Source organism: Lingula anatina, chromosome 9, assembly GCF_051362555.1.
Source record: "Lingula anatina isolate TDL-2025a chromosome 9, LinAna3.0, whole genome shotgun sequence".
NCBI classification, from domain to species: Eukaryota; Metazoa; Brachiopoda; class Lingulata; order Lingulida; family Lingulidae; genus Lingula; species Lingula anatina.
The window spans coordinates 8,718,649-8,736,695 of NC_141775.1; the positions used below are offsets into that span (position 1 = coordinate 8,718,649).

The 18,047-nt window shown below is 35.9% G+C and overlaps 3 protein-coding genes across 4 annotated transcripts; 1 reads left to right on the forward strand and 2 right to left on the reverse strand.

The window, feature by feature from the left end:
* Positions 1-383: 383 nt before the first annotated feature.
* On the reverse strand, positions 384-14,888 carry LOC106159036 (exocyst complex component 8). Of its 2 annotated transcripts, XM_086994979.1 has the most exons (17): positions 14,739-14,888; positions 14,327-14,476; positions 13,924-14,019; positions 13,443-13,537; positions 12,840-12,982; positions 12,199-12,352; positions 11,585-11,705; positions 8,061-8,219; positions 7,780-7,831; positions 6,958-7,102; positions 6,244-6,424; positions 5,711-5,841; positions 5,191-5,310; positions 4,830-4,935; positions 4,277-4,467; positions 2,446-2,588; positions 384-1,060 (listed from the first exon to the last, which is right to left on the reverse strand). In XM_086994979.1, the coding sequence occupies exons 1-17, from the start codon at positions 14,797-14,799 to the stop codon at positions 1,045-1,047; spliced, it is 2,064 nt and encodes a 687-aa protein (XP_086851105.1). In that variant the 5' UTR covers positions 14,800-14,888; the 3' UTR covers positions 384-1,044. The 2 variants fall into 2 exon arrangements, with proteins under 2 accessions (XP_086851105.1, XP_086851104.1); XM_086994978.1 differs by lacking the exon at positions 2,446-2,588.
* LOC106172131 (lactadherin-like) lies at positions 8,830-11,030 on the reverse strand. Its single transcript, XM_013552771.3, has 2 exons — positions 10,004-11,030; positions 8,830-9,601 (listed from the first exon to the last, which is right to left on the reverse strand). The coding sequence occupies exons 1-2, from the start codon at positions 10,730-10,732 to the stop codon at positions 9,464-9,466; spliced, it is 867 nt and encodes a 288-aa protein (XP_013408225.2). The 5' UTR covers positions 10,733-11,030; the 3' UTR covers positions 8,830-9,463.
* Positions 14,889-14,932: 44 nt separating the features above from the next.
* Positions 14,933-17,881, forward strand: LOC106158992 (uncharacterized). The gene is made up of 5 exons (XM_013535141.3): positions 14,933-15,122; positions 15,503-15,571; positions 16,084-16,165; positions 16,475-16,609; positions 17,002-17,881. Exons 1-5 carry the CDS (start codon positions 15,039-15,041, stop codon positions 17,589-17,591), a joined length of 960 nt encoding a protein of 319 aa, XP_013390595.2. The 5' UTR covers positions 14,933-15,038; the 3' UTR covers positions 17,592-17,881.
* The last annotated feature ends 166 nt before the right edge of the window (positions 17,882-18,047 follow it).

Consider the following 18,047-nt stretch of genomic DNA (forward strand, 5'->3'; position numbering starts at 1 on the left):
TGTCAGTTTCAGTTATAAATGTTTATGTATTACAGGCAGGGTGGATGGGAAATTCAAACAAAATGGCTTCTTTGGAAGGAAAAAGATCTGCTCTGAGTCAATATTTGTTTTGTGCCAATATCTTTCAATCAAATGCACTTGTACTACATGTATTTCTTGAACAAGTTGGATTATTCATTTGTTTTAAATTATATATATAAAATAAAATGGACAGAAAAGAAAAAGAATTTACTGTTCTGCCTACCAGTTAGGGTATTCAAACTTTTTGGTGATAAATTTTAATTCACTATCAACCACAGTTCACTGCACTGACAAAAAAATCAGCACGAATAAACAAAAATAAAATTCAAAGAATTGCCTGACAAACAAGACAACTACGTATGTACATAGGTAAACAACAGAATGTATTTATACAAATATTACACATAGGTCACAAATAGTGAGTAATGAAAGTAATCTTAGAAATCAAGTTTTATGAAGTAAATAACTGACTGGCGGAAATAGATGAATAAGTCTCCCTTTCAAGTCAGTATTTCATTATTTAGTCAGCACCTTTCAAAACGCTTGGCAAACAAAACTGCCAATTCCTCCTCTTCTGAAAATTCATGTTTTTCTCTGTCCTTTGTGATAAATCGTGAACTTAAATATTTATTACACGAAGTCTCTCTTTCAGGAGCCAGGTCAATTGATCTACCCATGTCCATAATCCAGATAAAAAGCATCATCAAAAACAGAGAGTAAACTGAGCCTTTAAAAAATCAGGAAAATGTAGTTCTATTGTCACTGTGGTGGACATGGGCTAAAAAAAAACTACAACATCCAGAGAACCGTATTTCCAGATAAATCCTGAACAATTTTTTTCTTGACTGAAAAGCAGTTCCTGTAGGTTTATTCAGACCAAAGCACCACTTGTCTCCCAAATCCTCTTCAGTTTTTTATATTCCTTATTCAGGTTGATAATATCCTTTGGTGTATGCCCCAGTTTTTCCTTGAACATTTTCTCCGCAACAGGAAGTACCGACTTGGCCAGAAACTTGGCATTCTTTACGATGAAATCATGCTGGAATGGAACACGGTATTGTTACAGGTCTGTCAGCATAACACATAGCACAGTTTTATATATAACTCCATTCATTATGCGTTAAACATTGGAAAAGCCTTGAACTTAAATAGGCACAAAAACAGTCAGTGGTGGTTGTAAGGTGAAATTACAAACACTGACATTAATTCTGATATGATAATGACATGGTGTTAGATGTTTCAATGACATATACATTTCACTGTGAGACAGGCTTGTTAAAACATGACGTAACGAACTAAATATGATCTTTGTAAAAATGGACAAAGAAACGACACAATATATTACACCAAGCACAATAGTTTTACTAGAAAGTAGATAGTTAAGAAATTAAAAAATTGCTTGGAAAATACCTAGAGAAGCAAGCAGCTTTGCAACAAGAAAACACATTTAAGGAATAAACATTCAATCACACAGTTCAGTTTATGATACAATTAAGAATCCGAATAAAATATAAATTGTGAAACTTTTCGCTGAAATTCCAAAATTATGATACTATATTATTCCTTCATCAGAAATTATAAACAAAATCAATAAATTCTGGTGCTTGGGGAACAGTCATCAATTAATATCACTGACGGTATAAAAAATTATAATTTTTCAATTTGATATAAAAATATAAACAAAGAGCAGCAGGGTGAGGCAAAAAAAAAAAATGTTCATTAGTTTAAACTAAAGTTAATTATTTAAATTAAAGGGTTTTGCTAGCTTTTCAAAACTGCTGCTACAGACAATATGAAGAAGCAATTACAATCCAATTGGCTAAAACCTCTCAACAAATTGGCTGAAGATTTATAATAACAATAATAATAATAATTCAATTTTCACATCTTGGTTATTCTCTGTAAAAGACTGCCAAATACATGTACCACAGAACTGCTTATTAATCAGTTTACTTAGTTTACTTTCATGTAGCCATATCTTTACCTTAATCAAGATGATGTTAAAACTAAGGAAAGTATTAAAATATAGTAAGTTACACTAAATCATTCACTGGAAACCTTTTATAATCTGTAAATATTACAATATAAAATTACAATCATTTGTCCGTTAGTGTGTTGCAAAAATTTGGTAAATCAAATAAAACCAATCTGAGGCAGCAGTATAAAAAAATGACTTGTCTAAAGCAGGTCCCATCACCAAATGAAGAAGCTATAAAACGAAAATCAACTTTTTATCATCAAGGAGATCCAAATGCCAGCCTATAAGAAGCCATTAAATAAAATGTAATAATTAAATTTATTTCACAGCAACTAATCAGAATGGATCACCCAAGAAAGAAACTGTTAAATAATTAGAAGTCTTTGTTTCACAGCTACAAATAAGAATTGATCACCCAAGAAAGAAGCTGTAAAATAAAAACTAACTTTCTTTCAATATTATTCAGTTCCTGATGCACAGCGTCAAACTCTGTGCAATCCTGCTGAGTGTGACCTTTAACCCTTTCCTCCACCAGTGGCACTAGGGCCTCATTGAGAAAACCCAATGTGCTCAGAAACAGAGAATCATGCTGGAACATGGGAGAGAGAGGGTTAGTGTAGACAGATGGAATGTTAGGTGAGTGAAAGAAGCTTTAGGTGACAAAAAGGTGCATTGTCTTTGACCTAACTTTCTTTTGAAACTTAAATCTAGAGAACAAATTATAACAATCATACATTAAGTTTTCTATATTTCACCCAACTTTATGTCTCAAAGTCTTAACCATAAAATAATAAAATAGAAAAACTCTTTTACTGTACCTAGATGCAAAGAATCTGCAGTAGAAGATTTTTAATAATCTTTTCAAAGATATCTACATGATGTTCTTATTTTCACAAATGGAAAGCCCAAAAGGAAATATAAGCACTAACTAAAATACAACGTATCACTAAGGGTCTATTCCCACAACTTTAAATCGATCTATCACCACGGGGGGTCTCACTAGATTACTGTCAGATAATCCCCCTTAAGTGTCCGTCCCTGTCTACTACAAGCCGTAAGGGGTAATTAACTCTCGTGTCCGCCTGGCTGACAGCTATTTAGCGTGAACCCCCAGGGAGTTAGGTCGATCTAAAGTAGGTCGATCTAATCTATGGAAATGGGGTGTCAGGCTCATCTGACAAGTAGTATATTCAAGAAAACGGGACTACATTACAATAAAAAGAGACTTGGACACACAAAAGTTAGTATAGAATCATGCACACATAAGTTAGTAGAGAATCAGTACACAAATAAGTTAGTAGAAAATATAACATAAAATACAGTAAAATGTTTTAGATTGGATGCAGAAGGTCCATTCAAACAACTGAAATGGCATGATTGACATTTTAAACAAAATTGAAATGTTCATCAAATCTCATTCAAGAATACCCCCCCCCCCCAATAAAAAGGACCATTTTATTTATTTCAAGCCAAATACTAAACTTAGCTAAATTTCCTGTGATCAAAATTGAACATTTGACATAACGAAGCAGGTTTAAACAATAAAACTAATCGTCACTGCTTATTATCATTAATAATGGCTGACTAAGACCCCTTATCAGCTAGACACAATCTGTTTACATGGTTTGACCCAACTCTGAAGGGACTCAAGCTTAATGCAATCAGCTTAACATTCTAACACGCCTCCTATTATTTCCAACATACCTGACATATATAATCACCAGTTTTTCTGTATTCTACTTAATGCCAAGGAAGTTTGCTATTCAGTTAAGCTGAATGCAATCAACGAGAGTCTCCCCAGAGCTGGGTTGATCCACACAGACCCATGGTGTCAATGAGAATGGGGCTTTAGAGTGTATCTTAATGTAACAATTTTCAAAACAAAAGCCTACAAGGCCATTTGTAGAAGAAACTGTAATCCTCTGTACCTGCAACACACTCTTTGCAAAATACTCAGCTTTGGGCTCAAAAACAGTCATAAGACCCCATTTCTATACCTAGATCAATCTAGCACGATCTATCCATCCCCAAAGGATTTCTCTCTAAATTATATTCAGCTTAAGTGGCTCTGCTGTCTGGCAGGAATACTGAAGCTGTTAGGGGGGTAATTAACTATCATTTAGCAGCCACAGTAGGCATGCCAGACATCTAAGCCACTTAAGCTGAATGCAATTTAGCAAAAATCCCCTCGGAGATAAATCCATCTTGCTAGATCAATATACTTACAGAAATGGGGTCTATGACCAAAAAATGCTATCAACAACCACACCCCCTTACCTCACGCAGGAATTTATGCGAGTTCAGCGAAGTCTCCATGTGCTTGCACTGGCTTTTAAAGATGGCCACCAGTGAGGTGACCACCAGGTGGTGAAGCTCTGGGATGTACAGTTTCAGGAGATCATCAAGAAATGAGAGGTACGATCTAGTGAACTGCACTGTGTTGGTGGTGAGTGCTATGAGACAGCCATCTACAAAGAAAAAAAATTTTTGTACCCTTATTAGTTTTTAATAGCAGGTGCTGCAACTCAAACAAGTAATCATTTATTTAATACATCAGTACTCGGTAAAATATAATGAGTGTAAAGTTTAAATTTTTTTGGTCAAGTAAGAGATAAAGCACATAATCAAGAAATCAATAAATTATCTATTTTGATTCCTTTCACAAGGGAAATAACTAAATATCTCTCTCAATTAAAAAAGCATACATCTACTTACTTATATATATCTTAATTTTATAATAGTGTGTGTGTGTGTGTGTGTGTGTGGGGGGGGGGGGGGGGGGGGGAGGGGGAGAGGATAATTCTTATCTTGAATTCTCTCCTGAACCTACTGTAGATGTACTTGTCCATGTGTGCTATACCCAGATCTTCTAACTCGCTGACAAACTTATCAACAGCATCTTCATCATGGAGGTTGATGGGGCGCCACAGGTCGTCCTGAGAGATATGACCATACATTTTTACTTCTAAGATCATATATATTGTAAAGTTAAATGTTTGTCAGTAGCATACATTCTACGAAACTGAAATATTTCATGTCTTAAAAGAGACTGAAAAGAGTTTGAAATTAATAGAGATTATGAAGGCTCTCTCTCTCTCTCTCTCTCTCTCTTAAGTTTCACTAACAAAATAAATCTACCAACTCCATCTTGTTCGAATTAAAAGATGATATACAGTAAAAAAGGCACATACAGCAGCTCTGAGCTTGGTAGCCTCTATCAGCTGGTCTCTGTTGTCTGCCACCGTCTTCTCCACGTCTGGTAGCAGCATGGTGTTGAGGTTAAAGGTCAACTCTAGTCCTATATCACTCAGCTGGAACATAAAACAGAGCGCATTCAGAACAGACGATCCGTGGACTAACTGAGAAGTCACTGACTAAATATGGCCAAATCAAAGTTGCCAATTCCCCAATGGTCTCCCTGCCTCCATACGTGCCGTCACTGCAGGTGCCTAGCAATTAAACCTCGGGGCCGAGATTTTATCTGTTTAATGGCGTGTGTGGAGGCAGGGAGACTATCAGGGAATCCGGCATATACACACAAATATAAATATATAACATACACTGGTGGAACAGTATAGTATAAGTACCTGATTGCAGTGTTCCCTGACTAACTTCACACAGTCTGCTATAGTGGTGAGACTCATTTGACTGGCAAATACACACATATATAAATATATAACACACACTGGTGGAACAGTATAAGTACTGTACCTGATTGCAGTGTTCCCTGACTAACTTCACACAGTCTGCTATAGTGGTGAGACTCATTTGACTGGCAAACACCTGGCGTCCAAATAAACTCACAAATGACTGCAACTCTTCACTGACCCAGACTACAAAGGCTGAGAGAGACAAAAGAATTTATTATTTAACTCATAAACGACTGTAGCTCTTTACAGCACCAGAATACACGGGATGAGAGATGGAAAAAGAGAGATTATGAGAAAACATCTTACAGACTTAAAATATTTGATACATTATAACTTACAAAGTTGGCCAAAGAATCAACAGAATGAGAATAAATGACACAATGCTAATACAGTAACTGTTATACCTATATGTAAATGTGACATACATATCTGATAAAGGAAATTTAAAGATCATATTGCTGATAATTTTTCATCTTATTTCTACCCAAAAAGCATGCATTAGGCTCTCAAAATGCTTTGATTAATTCCTTAAATAAGTTTTGACAAAAACCAAGTACACATAAACCAATTCTGATATCATGGTAATAAATGTACCTGAGAAGCAAGCATAATGCTCTGGAAATGCCTTCATGAATTCCTTCCCAGTTTCTTTCAGGGTGTTAAAGAACACATTGCACAATGTACGTATGTAGATGGTAGTGGCCCCTTCAAACTTCAGCTGCTTCAGGTTGAATTTAATGATGGCACTTCTGTTTTTGAGGAATAAATCACAAGCCTAATGATAAAAAAGAGAAATGATTTAACACTGATGTTCTTACACTTGACGGGTACCACAACAGAAATGTTTTATTTTTAGAAACAAAACACAATTTGAAAGATTTTTTTTTAATGTAAGTTTTAATTGTAAAATTTGAACTGTTTTAAAATGAAACAACTGCCAAGCATGCTATTAAAGGAAAGATCAAGAGATACCCAAGTAAGCCAGAGTAATGGTATCATTCTTTGAAAAATTTCAAAAGAATACAGAAAAAAAATCGCAACAACATAGAAAAAAAATCAACACTTCAAACCAAAAAGGGGAAAAAGCATTTTGGCTCTATTCTGTATACTGTTAATAGAAAACAACACATTTTGAACATTTATGACTTTTATGGACCCTCGAATTCATTACAATTTAAACTCAATAGCATAGTCAAGAAGGATAAGAGTCTGACAGGGTTTACAATGTCAGGATATATGGCACAGACACCTGTTTAAGATAACACCTGGTCTGACACAGGGAGCATTATCATGGTTACAGGTACTTACCTGTGCTGATTTACCCAGTTTGACGAGGTGTGTGACTGCGCGACGTGCAGCACGTGGTCCTCCTCTTAAAGATCTCTCTGGAGATACCTGTAGCTCATGCATCAGCACCTCTGTGAGTTGTTTTACTCTGTGGTCAATACGTACTCTATGACAAAAGCAAGGTGAAAAACTATAAGAAAAAGGCATTTCTTTTTCATAGTAAAAGTGCATCAAAAAACACAAAAAACTGTTTTTGAATAAAGAGCTGAAATATTTAAATTTTCATCATCAAAATATACTGTAATAGTACTAAATTTATTATGTAAATGTAAAAGGAAAGAATAATGTCTATGACATTTAAAAAACATACCCATTAAGTTGAGTTATAATAATGTGAGCAAATGCCAAAAATGACTTAATCAATTGTTAAAGGTACATACGAACCGAGCATCGGTGGAGCATGGATTCCCAGTAACACATGTAAACCACTTCTACTAGTTTCTTATATGACTCAAATAAATTGGACATGCCAAGGGATAAACTGAATAGATCACTCGATCAGCCATAAAAGAGCTTTAGACTGCTCCTTTCTTTAAATTTCTGGTCAGAAATTTAACCTACTTTCGTGACCTACTTTGCTTCCCCATTGACATACAGCATAGCATGCTAGCAGAAAAATCTGTTCAAACATCATTTTCGGGTAAAATTAAACAATGCCTTTTGGTAATTCTCTTAGTTATACTACTTGAAACTATATGCTGGCATTTGGTCGTTTTTTGTGACAAAAAATTGACTTTGTATGCATCTTTAACTATCTTTTTTTTAATATTTTAAATTTCTCACCTGTACTCCTTGACAGAGGCTGAATTTGGAATCTTCTGTAAATGTTCATTGACTGAAAACAAAGTGAGTAAAAAGCTAGTTACAAAGCCATTATCTTTATCATTAATCAAACTGTAATACATAGGAATACTATTCAATTTCACATAACATTGTGCACATCATGAAAAGTTATAATATTAACCATACAGGTGAGTATACCTGCAAATGCCTCTGACTGAGTATAAACCATGCATCTCAACGAACTAACACACTCACACATGCAAACACAGACACTCATATACCTCTATCTATCAACTCCACGGCTCCTTCAAAGTCTCTCTGTGCTATGCACACATCCAGGTCCTCGGGTAGGTCTTGGACCCATTCTTCTTTTAATAACAGGTCCACCTCAGACGGAATGGTTAACGACTCATCTGGCTCATCATCATCTTCATTAAATGCTGAAAGTGTACGTTTTAAGAAAGCTAGAGTTTTGTGGTGAGGTACACAACAGATTGTGTTAGTTGTGCTTGTTGTCTGCTTGTGTTGGTTGTGCCAGATTGTGTCTGCTGTGACTGATTGCATTAGTTGTGCTTGATTGTGTTGGTTGTGCCTGTTAGTGCTTGTGGTGGGAGATTGGTGCTGGTGGCTGATTGTGTTAGTTGTGCTTCACTATGTAAGTTAAACATGGTTGCCTGGTTGGGCCCGACTGTATTGCCTGGGCCTGAATGCCAGATCCATTTTAGAGATGCACCTGGATAAGATAATCATTTTATCTTAATCAGAATGTCTTTATTGACTGTAAATAACCCCACTGAAAAACTGTTGTTATGTCAGTGCCTGTTAGGATTCCCCTCCAATTAAAATACAATATTTTATGAAGTACATGTAAAAGTATTTCAAGGAGTGACTGTGTTGAAAAACTAGAGTGAATGTGACAAAATCATTTTAACAACTTACTTCTAGCTTGTATATACTAGAAAGGAAAAAAGGAAGAAAGAAAGAATGGAGGCTAAGGGGAAGAAAGCATGAAAATCTAATAAAAGGGGAGAGGAATAAAAGAAGAAAAAGAAACAATCGATCAATATGATTGGATATTCTTTTTAATAAAAATAATTTTATGACCATTACAAAATTTATTCTTAAACATTGGACAAAGGTATCAAAAGAAGTTCAATCCTAGCTATAAAATCATTATCCATCATTACCATCATTTATATTTCATGTATTAATTGATGGTCACATTTCTTGCCACTGTCAGAGACAAGGGGAAAATGAACTTGTATGTAGCTCCTATACATATCTGATATATACTGACAAATATAAAACTTATCTGTAATTTCCCTCACTTGACCCCTTAAGCAAATGGCCACATCAGAATATCAATATCTCACTTGATAATCATATCTATCATTTCATTTACTCAAAATTAACCTATCAATTATCAGTTCAAGCTTTCATATAACACATTTCATGATCTCACTTAATGTCAAAGCATTTAATTTACTTTTAAGTTTAAACATTACAAATTTTAATTCTGTTTAATTATTTCAACAAAATTTTTTTTATTTATTTACCAAATGACCATCTGTTCAATAAATTTGTGCTTTAAAAAAAAGTTCATTCCATGAAAAAAGTGCTCAACATTCAACTGGCATAATACAACTCTAGCAGGTAGCAGAATGTTAAATCATAAAGCCCAAATCTAACATCCACGAACATCAGCCCTCATACAAATGTGACCTTGCCAGGATGTTGGGTTGATTCGCAGATACCGAGTATATATTGGAGGGGTCAGAATGTTCTCTTTGACCGTGTCCAAGTCAACATTTCCTTGGAAGGTCTGGAAAATATGTATAAGAATTAAGGTTAGGCTATTTAATTTACAGTTGCACTAATATATAAAAACATATTCTTCTAAATAAACAACAATATTATCATTACTAAACATGAAGAAAACATAAATGTATAATCTTATTCAAATCTTGACAAAATCATTTTTACACTTTTTAAAATTCACAAAAAAACTGTACAAACAAATTCAAAGCTAATTCTATAATGTGCTTTTCCAAATGTCAAGTACAACATGTACCTCTTATCAAATAAACAACAACTTTGACTAATGAAAAATGAAAATGAATGAAAGAACAAAATGAATCAGATCTGAACAAACACTAAAAAAAAAAAAAACAAACAAATCATTAACGCACAAAACTAGACACACAAAAATGTATTCAACACAAACCTCAATCTGCCCTTTTGAATTTGTGTATGGTTTCATCAACAACGTGTTATTTCCATAATGTAGCTGGAAGTTCATAACAAAGTAGTACTTCATGTTTGTCCCCTTTGTCAGTATGGCAGTCACTTTTCTAAATCTCCCAAAATCATACTGCAGCCACTGAGTCATGTCATTGCTGTGGGCACACCACCCACCATACAGTGAATCAGTTGTCACGTAGTATATTCTAGAACGAGTGCTGGCATACTTTGCATTGTTACCAGATACAGAGGAAACAGTAATCTGGGAGTCAGAAATGGGTGTCTTTCCTGACACCAGTAAATCTCCACAGTCATCAGGCACTTGGGGATTAGCTGACTCCAACTGCTGCATTTTCAACTCTGTTTGCTGAACCTTTGCAACAAGGTTTTCAATCTGCACTTTTTGCTGGTTCAACCGCTGGCTGAACGTCTGTTTCTGTTGCATAATCAGCACGCTCTGGGATTCCAGCAGGCTACTCTGATCCCGAACTTTCTGCTGAAGCTCGGACACCAAGGCGGCAGTGTGTGCATCCCCACTGACTCCAGCGCTTGCAGGGAATTCAAACGTGTAGCTCACTTTAGTGCCATTGCTTGAAAAACTCTTTTGACAACTGCAAGATGGGGGTGGCTGTTGAATGTTAGGCCTCTGGGCTAATACAGAACTGCAGGAAAATGCTACGAACAGCAGCAATGACATCATAAAATAGCGCATCTTGAAAGAACTACAAACAGCCCTCTGTGTTGGCCTTGAAGACAGAGTGTGAGAGTGCAATTTAATTCAGTTCCCCCTGGGTGCACATCTTTTATAGCTGACACTAGTCCTGTTCACTCAAAGCACTATGTTATTGTTAGTGCTGAGCACATTCTGAGTCGGTTAAATGGTTTTGTGTATTAGTGTGTGTGTGTGTTTACTAGTATGTGAGTGAAGAAGGGGAGGGATTGCATTTCAGTGCCCTGGTGACACAGCATGTTGTCAAGCAGTCAACTTTGACGGGCATGGCTGAGAACAGAAAAATGTGTGAAGAAAACACTATCACTTTCTTTTTTGTCTTCAAAAGGGAGGAAGAAGCCCATCACTGGCATATTTTTACAACATCCGTGTGCATAAATACTGATGATATAAACCTTAACTTTCAAAATGCAGAAAATATTTACTGTGGGGGATAAAAACTGTGAACAAATCAAATCATTTCTAAACCAATGCAGAAATGGATAATAATCAAGTTATGTGAATGCGACCATTGCACAAATTATGGAGTATCTCATGACCTTCATCCGTACAGGCACCTGTTGTTGTTTGTACATCCCCGGCATCAGTTTTTCGAAGGTTTCAAAGCTGATATATTAAGAAGAGTAAAGCATATAATCAGAGACTATCTATGAAAGTGGTGATTTGCAGTCCTTGAATAATCTGCTTTGCTATCTGGGATCACAGGTTACAAAGTAAACAATTTTGGTGAGAAAGTTTGGACATAATGACAGAACTGTCTTTCTTATCTTTATATAGATGTGTGTAGCCATAGCCTTATTTTTATTACTTTTTAATTTTTTTTTTTTTACTTACGATTCCCTGAATCCACTGATAACGTGCTGGTTCGCTCTGCCACCTGTGCCACCTCCTTTTTCAGCGTGTCTGACACCATCTTCTTTTTCTTGGTCTCTTCTATGACATCCAGCCATGATCTCTATTATGACCAGTACAGTGACCATTATACATTATAACCATATACTTCTATGACATCCGGCCATGATCTCTATTATGACCAGTACAGTGACCATTATACATTATGATCATACAGTCCATTATGTGTGAGTCGATGACATATGACTATGATGTATTGCCCTTTCCTCTCTCCCTCTCTCTCTCTCTCTCTCTCTCTCTCTCACACACACACACACACACACACACACACACACACACACACACACACACACACACACACACACACACACACACACACACATTTACTCTCATAATGGAGATAGAGACTGGTGAATTTCACTGGTAGCAGTAAAAATTAGAAATCAAGAGCTATAAAAACAAGGTTTTTAGAAATGGGCCAAAACATTTTCTCATCTGTTCTCAGCTATGTCAAAGGGAAAATTACTAAACTTCTTTCCCTATGCAAAATAAGCCTACTTTTTAACTACATTTAGTGGACAGGGGAATACACCCACCTTTGCCTTGGGAGTGTCACACTGGTAAAGCTTGCTGTCAGGAAACATGAGTATTTTGAAGGCATTTCTGACTGAGCCCATATCACGGACATTGACCACAGCAAAACTGTCCAACTCGTATAGGACCTGGAACTTATAGCGAACTGGTCCCCTCCTGAAAAAGTATAAGATAATGAAAATATTTTTACAATTATAATTGTAGTCTCTCTCACAAGGGGGGGGGGGGGGGGATACTGAGATAATTCTGAAAATCACTGTTGGATGGAGAAAATGAAAATGAGGCATGGGCAAAAATTGTAAGTTTCCAAAGTTTATCAATTTGCTAACAATTCCAAGGCACAATAGAAATCCCATACTGCAATATGTAATAGGCATCATCATTGAGTAAGACCATTACAACAGATTCTTCAGATAACAGTTAAAAATCTAATATTCACAAGCTTAGACACCAGGGGATGAGGCTGTAGGTGCTAAAGTAGCCACTAACTTGGAGTATAGATAGTCCCCCCCCCTTCTTTACTCTGATTTAAGCAGTTGTTTGAAGAATCCATTACAACTGTTACTTTGAGTGATGAAATTCTTTGCTTGGTTTATGTAACATAAAGAGTTCAGTGAGAATGTGTTAGATGAGAAGGCCTCACCTGGAGGGCAACCAGTCAGCAATCATCAAGCTGTCATTCAGGAGGAAAGCGTGGACTTTCTTCAGAGCGGAGTAACTCTCTGGGTCCAGTTCTACGAGGTCTCCGTTGTGGATCAGGTGGCGCCCAGGCACCTCTGTGATACTCTGTCCATTATAAGATAATTTTCAATTGTTAGTTGTTTCTAGCGTGCTTTAGATCAACAGTAATTTAATAAAGACCAATATTCATTTGTTTAATATGCATTCTTCATTTGCCCTTTTTTTTTTTTTTTTTTGGGGGGGGGGGGGTATTGAACTGCAGTGATATTCTGCAATTACAAATTTTAATCATGATAATGGCAACTGTTACCTAGAATGGGAAACTGTGTACCTCTTTGATTTTAAATTTCAGTTTGACAGTTTGTTTTAATATTAACTAGAACTGAGAACTTTTAATTTTTTCTTGTAATACCTTGTTTAATAGTCTGTAAACATTTAACAGACAAAAGCCAAGGGCAAAAACCTGTGATCTTAACATGAGGCTTTAATCTTTGTGACATTTCTAAAGCAGCTTCAAAATTGCTGAGGGTCTCATTATTCAGCAATTTTATTTTTCACCACTTACGGAACATCCCTCCACTTTCTCCAAAAGGAAAGCTAGGTTTCTCCTTGTGTCTTCTTCTGGGGTTTCCTCTTTTACTTTCTCCTTAGGAAGTTCAACTATGGAGGTAAAAAGTCCATGATTAGTTGCTATGTGTCTTAAATAATTTCAAAAATAAATAACATGAAACATTTGACTCATCTCTTTTGTTATTGCAAATTTTGAAGCCCTTTTTCCCAAAAAATTTTGGAAGTCGAGTCTGCCAAATAGAAATTATACATTTGCTCATCATTTAATCAAATTCTTTTAAAAATTCCAAGTAATTAATATTCCCATAATGATCATCATTTAGTATTTAATAACAGAAATCTATGACATAAAGATTTTCAAAAGAAAATCAACAGTTAATATTATGACAATAATTAAAAGCTCAGTACAATTAAATAGCATCTAGTCCATAAATGAGACGTAAAAATATGTTTATGTGTGAGTAGTAACCACCTACTTTTGTCACTTGTGAGAGAAGTTTCCAACATAGCCCCCATGATAGCTTTCTGTTCCAACAACATGTGACTCAGCTGGTACATCTCTCCTTCAAGGACTAAAAATCACAGTGAAGGAACACACATTTTGAAGACAGGAAATCTTATAGCTGTTCAATTTTACATGTATAAGTGCTTTACAAAAAAGATCAAGGCCAAAAGAAAAGGAATAAATGAATTACCTATTCTCTTATCTTGTTAATATAAGATTTACATGTATTTAAATGGATAACCTGATCTAAACAGCGATGAGACTGCCATTTAGTGAAAATGTCAGAAAATATGGCAAAGGGGTCCAGAGGGCCAAGTTAATCAGTAAATTCTCATCCCTCTTTTAATCTTATTGTATTGTTGATATAAGGATACTGGACACCTCCTTGGCAGTCTCAATAAACTGTGAATAGTTCCTGTAAACATTCTTCTTCAAGGCCTGGGCGGTATCTTCTGCTAAGGATTGTATTTTTCTTCTGTTATTCTGCAGGTCTTCCTCGCCTCCCTGGGAAATGCTATTAACAACTGAAATATTAAAGTTCAATAACAGCTAAGAAAGCGAGGGAGAATCAGCTTAAAATAAAAAAAAACATTTAAAAGAATAGGTTAAAATGCATGATGTGTACAGGTATAATGTTGAAGCTTGTCATGCAGTCAATCGATGTGTCAGTGGCTTAGACATATTCAAATCACAAATAGCATGAACCAGAGCATAAAATGCTTTCATACATAACTCTCAGGACACACAAACACGCCAAGGGAACCATATCAATTCCATCTCACTTACATGGTTTAGGGTCAAACCCTGCTTTCCCCAAAACTCTGGCCAAGCCCCCACTCTCCGCCATGTTTACAATTTGCAGACGAAATCTCGTTCATAGTCTCGTTTACTTGATTTCCTTGATGTGGTGCTGATACCTAAAATCGCTACGTATTGCGATAACTTTTTCCTGATGGTATCTATATAACATATTCATAGTTTTAAATTGGAATAGTACAATTTGTTCACCTAAATAACCGTAAATTTTGGTTAAATTTCTGGTGTCACGTGATACAAAAAATCTAGGACACGAGAAGTAAACTCAGCATGGCAGATCGTGGCAAGCCGCCGAGACCGAAAAGTGGCAACAAGAAACGACCCCCTAGACAGAAACGAAAAAATGAAGGATCAGTAAGATGAAAATGCACATTTGACCCATTTTTGTAAATACACAGTTCTCTGTGTGCCTTATGTTTCAAGAATGTCTGTGTCTCCGTTGATCTATTGACATACAAATGTACAGTAGTCGTGCTAATCATGCAGTTTCATTCAATCTCATTATTTTGATAAGTTCACACGATGCTCAGATTTTAAATAAGGACAACCATCCCACGTTTATAAGTCTCAATCGTTGGTCCTGATAATTACATTGAGCACATTTTAGTAAACTATACAGTGTCTTAAAGGATCTAAAAGAGATCATATTTTTAAATTAAAAGTTTTGAAAGAGGTTTTTAACTTTTATATATAATATTAACTAATATAATTGTTATTTGGACTTTTTACTTCAGTCAGATGCTGGTGGAGATACTGGTTCAAATACAAACCCTGACACACCAGATAATGGACTCTCCCCTGAGGTATAACATAATTAAAACCAAGTTCAGGAATAATTATTCTGTTCAACATATTGATTCTACTGCATACTAACAGCTTGGTGTTATGGATATACAGGTTAATTTGCCTGAACAGTTTATGCCAATTAATTCTTTATGGATCAATTCATGAATCTTTCTCGAATGCACAAGGGGTGTTTTTTTGTGTACAACCCTAACTGCTGCTTATGTAGTTGAAATATATCTAACTAGCATTTACAGTTGTCTAACATTGTATCACTACCATTCCGATGTATTAAGCTCCAAACCTTTTGTGTTGACTGCATAGTAAATCCAGCTGGGGATGTCAGGTGTCCATACATGTTTAATGACCTTCAATATTGGTTTTAGAATGCTTTAAGTAGCCAAACAAATTTTCAAGAGGAGAAGATAGAGAAAGCTTGATATGCACATAAAATCATTCTCAGACATTGCATGTCAACATCCCCAGTTTTGATTCAGTTTCATATGAAAAAAGAAAATGTTTGCCATTTTAGGAAAGTCTGGAAAGAGAGCTGGTGTGGTGTATTCAGCAGCTTGAAGCTGGGCTGGCATCACAGAAAGCAGATTCTAAACAAGGTACGTAGTCATTTACGTCTGCTTTGAATTAGTACCAAAGATGGGCTGGCATTGAACTTCAATTACAATTTATTTTGAGTGTTCCAGGAAAGGATAAAAGAAACTTTTCATGCCAATAGAAAAAATTCAGAAGACCATTTTATATTTTATTTTTTTTATTTTTGCAAACTTGGCTCTGATTTGGTGATAAATTAGTCATTTTATATCTACTGCTTGTCATTTATTTACACACACACACACACACACACACACACACACACACACAATTTACACACAAATATGCACAAATATTTTAATATATTTTTCCAGTGCAAGACTCGCTGAAAATCCTCAAGACTCTTAAGAACCCTAAGGCACCACTTGTGAAGAAACGGCAAATGATGCGCATGACATTTGGCGATTATAGAAAGAAAATGCAAGAAGAAGAGAAGCGATTTGCTGCAAGTAGGTCTATTTATAATACTTTAGCCCTACCCCCAGCCCACATCCCCACCCCTCCCCATCTTCAGGGTACTGGTAGCATCTTATTCCTACCAAACATATGCTCTGTGATACTGCTACTGGAATGAAGAAATCAGAACATTTTTTAAACTCGCCTAGTTACAGCTTTTATGTAAGAGTGTGTGTTTGTGTGCGTGAGAAAGAGAGAGAGATGGTTAGGGGTTCATATAACAACAAAGTGCTGATAGAGCAGCAGTGTTTTGACATACAGTACAAGAGATTTTCGTGAAATGTTTAAGTTTGTGGTGCAACATCTTAATGTTTGAAATTACTGATAAGTAAAAATGGTATGCTGTTTTTAATGATTCATGGATAATAAATTATTATTTGCACAGGTGCCAAGAAAATCTGCCTCAAACCCGCACCCCAGAAACACTCCCAGAAGTCAAGTACTTTCCTCAGAAAGTCTCAGCATGTCACTAGTCAAGGCCAGACAAATGATTCACAGAACTCCAACACATCTTGTGGCTCTATAATGTCCAATACAGGATCTGGATTTACGTTCAGTTTTCAGTTGAACTCTGACAAAGGAGATTCATCAGAGAAATCGGCTGTGGGTGGTGTAATAACGGAAAATGGGAGGGAGCCTGTTGTTACGGCAGTTGATTCAAATGCAAGTGTTAATTACTACAGAATGATGCCCAGTGGGCAAAACTTTACATTCAATTTCTCAGCAGGAAAAACAGAGAACAATAGTGATCTAATAGTTGATACAAAAGTGAAACCCACAGGTAGTGACAGGAGAATTGACAAGGCCAGCACCAAAGGTAGCAGTGAAATAAGTCACCAGGGTGGAAGGCAACAAGGAGAGACTGAAAGCAATGCAACAGGTGCTGTTCAGCACTCGACTACTGACCCTTTGAGTGTTGTTACTGATGAAAATTCTGCCAAATTTGCTGCCATGGAAATATCAGAAAGCTCTTGATGTTTGTTACAGGGAACTAAATGCAGTGCATTTGGCAATGAGCACTGAAAAAGTTAATAAAACTGAACAAAAATAGATGGAGCAATGTGTCAGATGTTTATGCATATAGTCAAAAACTGGATGACCAAGACAAGACCAACTTTGAGTTCCTGGCCATACAAATTGATGAAATAGGGTAAAATGAAATCATTGTTTATTTAAATAAGCCTAAGGGAACAGGGCATTACAGATGTTGGATATGCTCAGAATGACAAGGAAAGTAATAAATGGTGCACTTTTCATTTACTGGAGATGCCTTCGTTTTCTTTTTTCTGCAGCAGAAGATACACTGATGTATTTTCACCTTATTTATAATTTTTAATTTTGCCTTGTTAAATTGCATATTTTAGAAATTTGAAAATTTAATTACAATATTTAATAAAATTTTTGGAGAACATGTACCCAAGCCTCCACAAG

Excerpts from the sequence above, each read along its gene's own strand:
- LOC106172131 (XM_013552771.3), bottom strand. The coding sequence starts at position 10,732 with ATGCGCTATTTTATGATGTCATTGCTGCTGTTCGTAGCATTTTCCTGC. Across the intron at positions 9,602-10,003 it reads ATTCAAAAGGGCAGATTGAG|ACCTTCCAAGGAAATGTTGA; the intron begins GTTTGTGTTGAA and ends CATATTTTCCAG.
- LOC106159036 (XM_086994978.1), bottom strand. The coding sequence starts at position 14,799 with ATGGCGGAGAGTGGGGGCTTGGCCAGAGTTTTGGGGAAAGCAGGGTTT. Across the intron at positions 11,706-12,198 it reads GTGACACTCCCAAGGCAAAG|AGATCATGGCTGGATGTCAT; the intron begins GTGGGTGTATTC and ends TGGTCATAATAG. Across the intron at positions 1,061-4,276 it reads CGCATAAATTCCTGCGTGAG|CATGATTTCATCGTAAAGAA; the intron begins GTAAGGGGGTGT and ends GTTCCATTCCAG.
- LOC106158992 (XM_013535141.3), top strand. The coding sequence starts at position 15,039 with ATGGCAGATCGTGGCAAGCCGCCGAGACCGAAAAGTGGCAACAAGAAA. Across the intron at positions 16,166-16,474 it reads GAAAGCAGATTCTAAACAAG|TGCAAGACTCGCTGAAAATC; the intron begins GTACGTAGTCAT and ends ATATTTTTCCAG. Across the intron at positions 16,610-17,001 it reads AGAGAAGCGATTTGCTGCAA|GTGCCAAGAAAATCTGCCTC; the intron begins GTAGGTCTATTT and ends TTATTTGCACAG.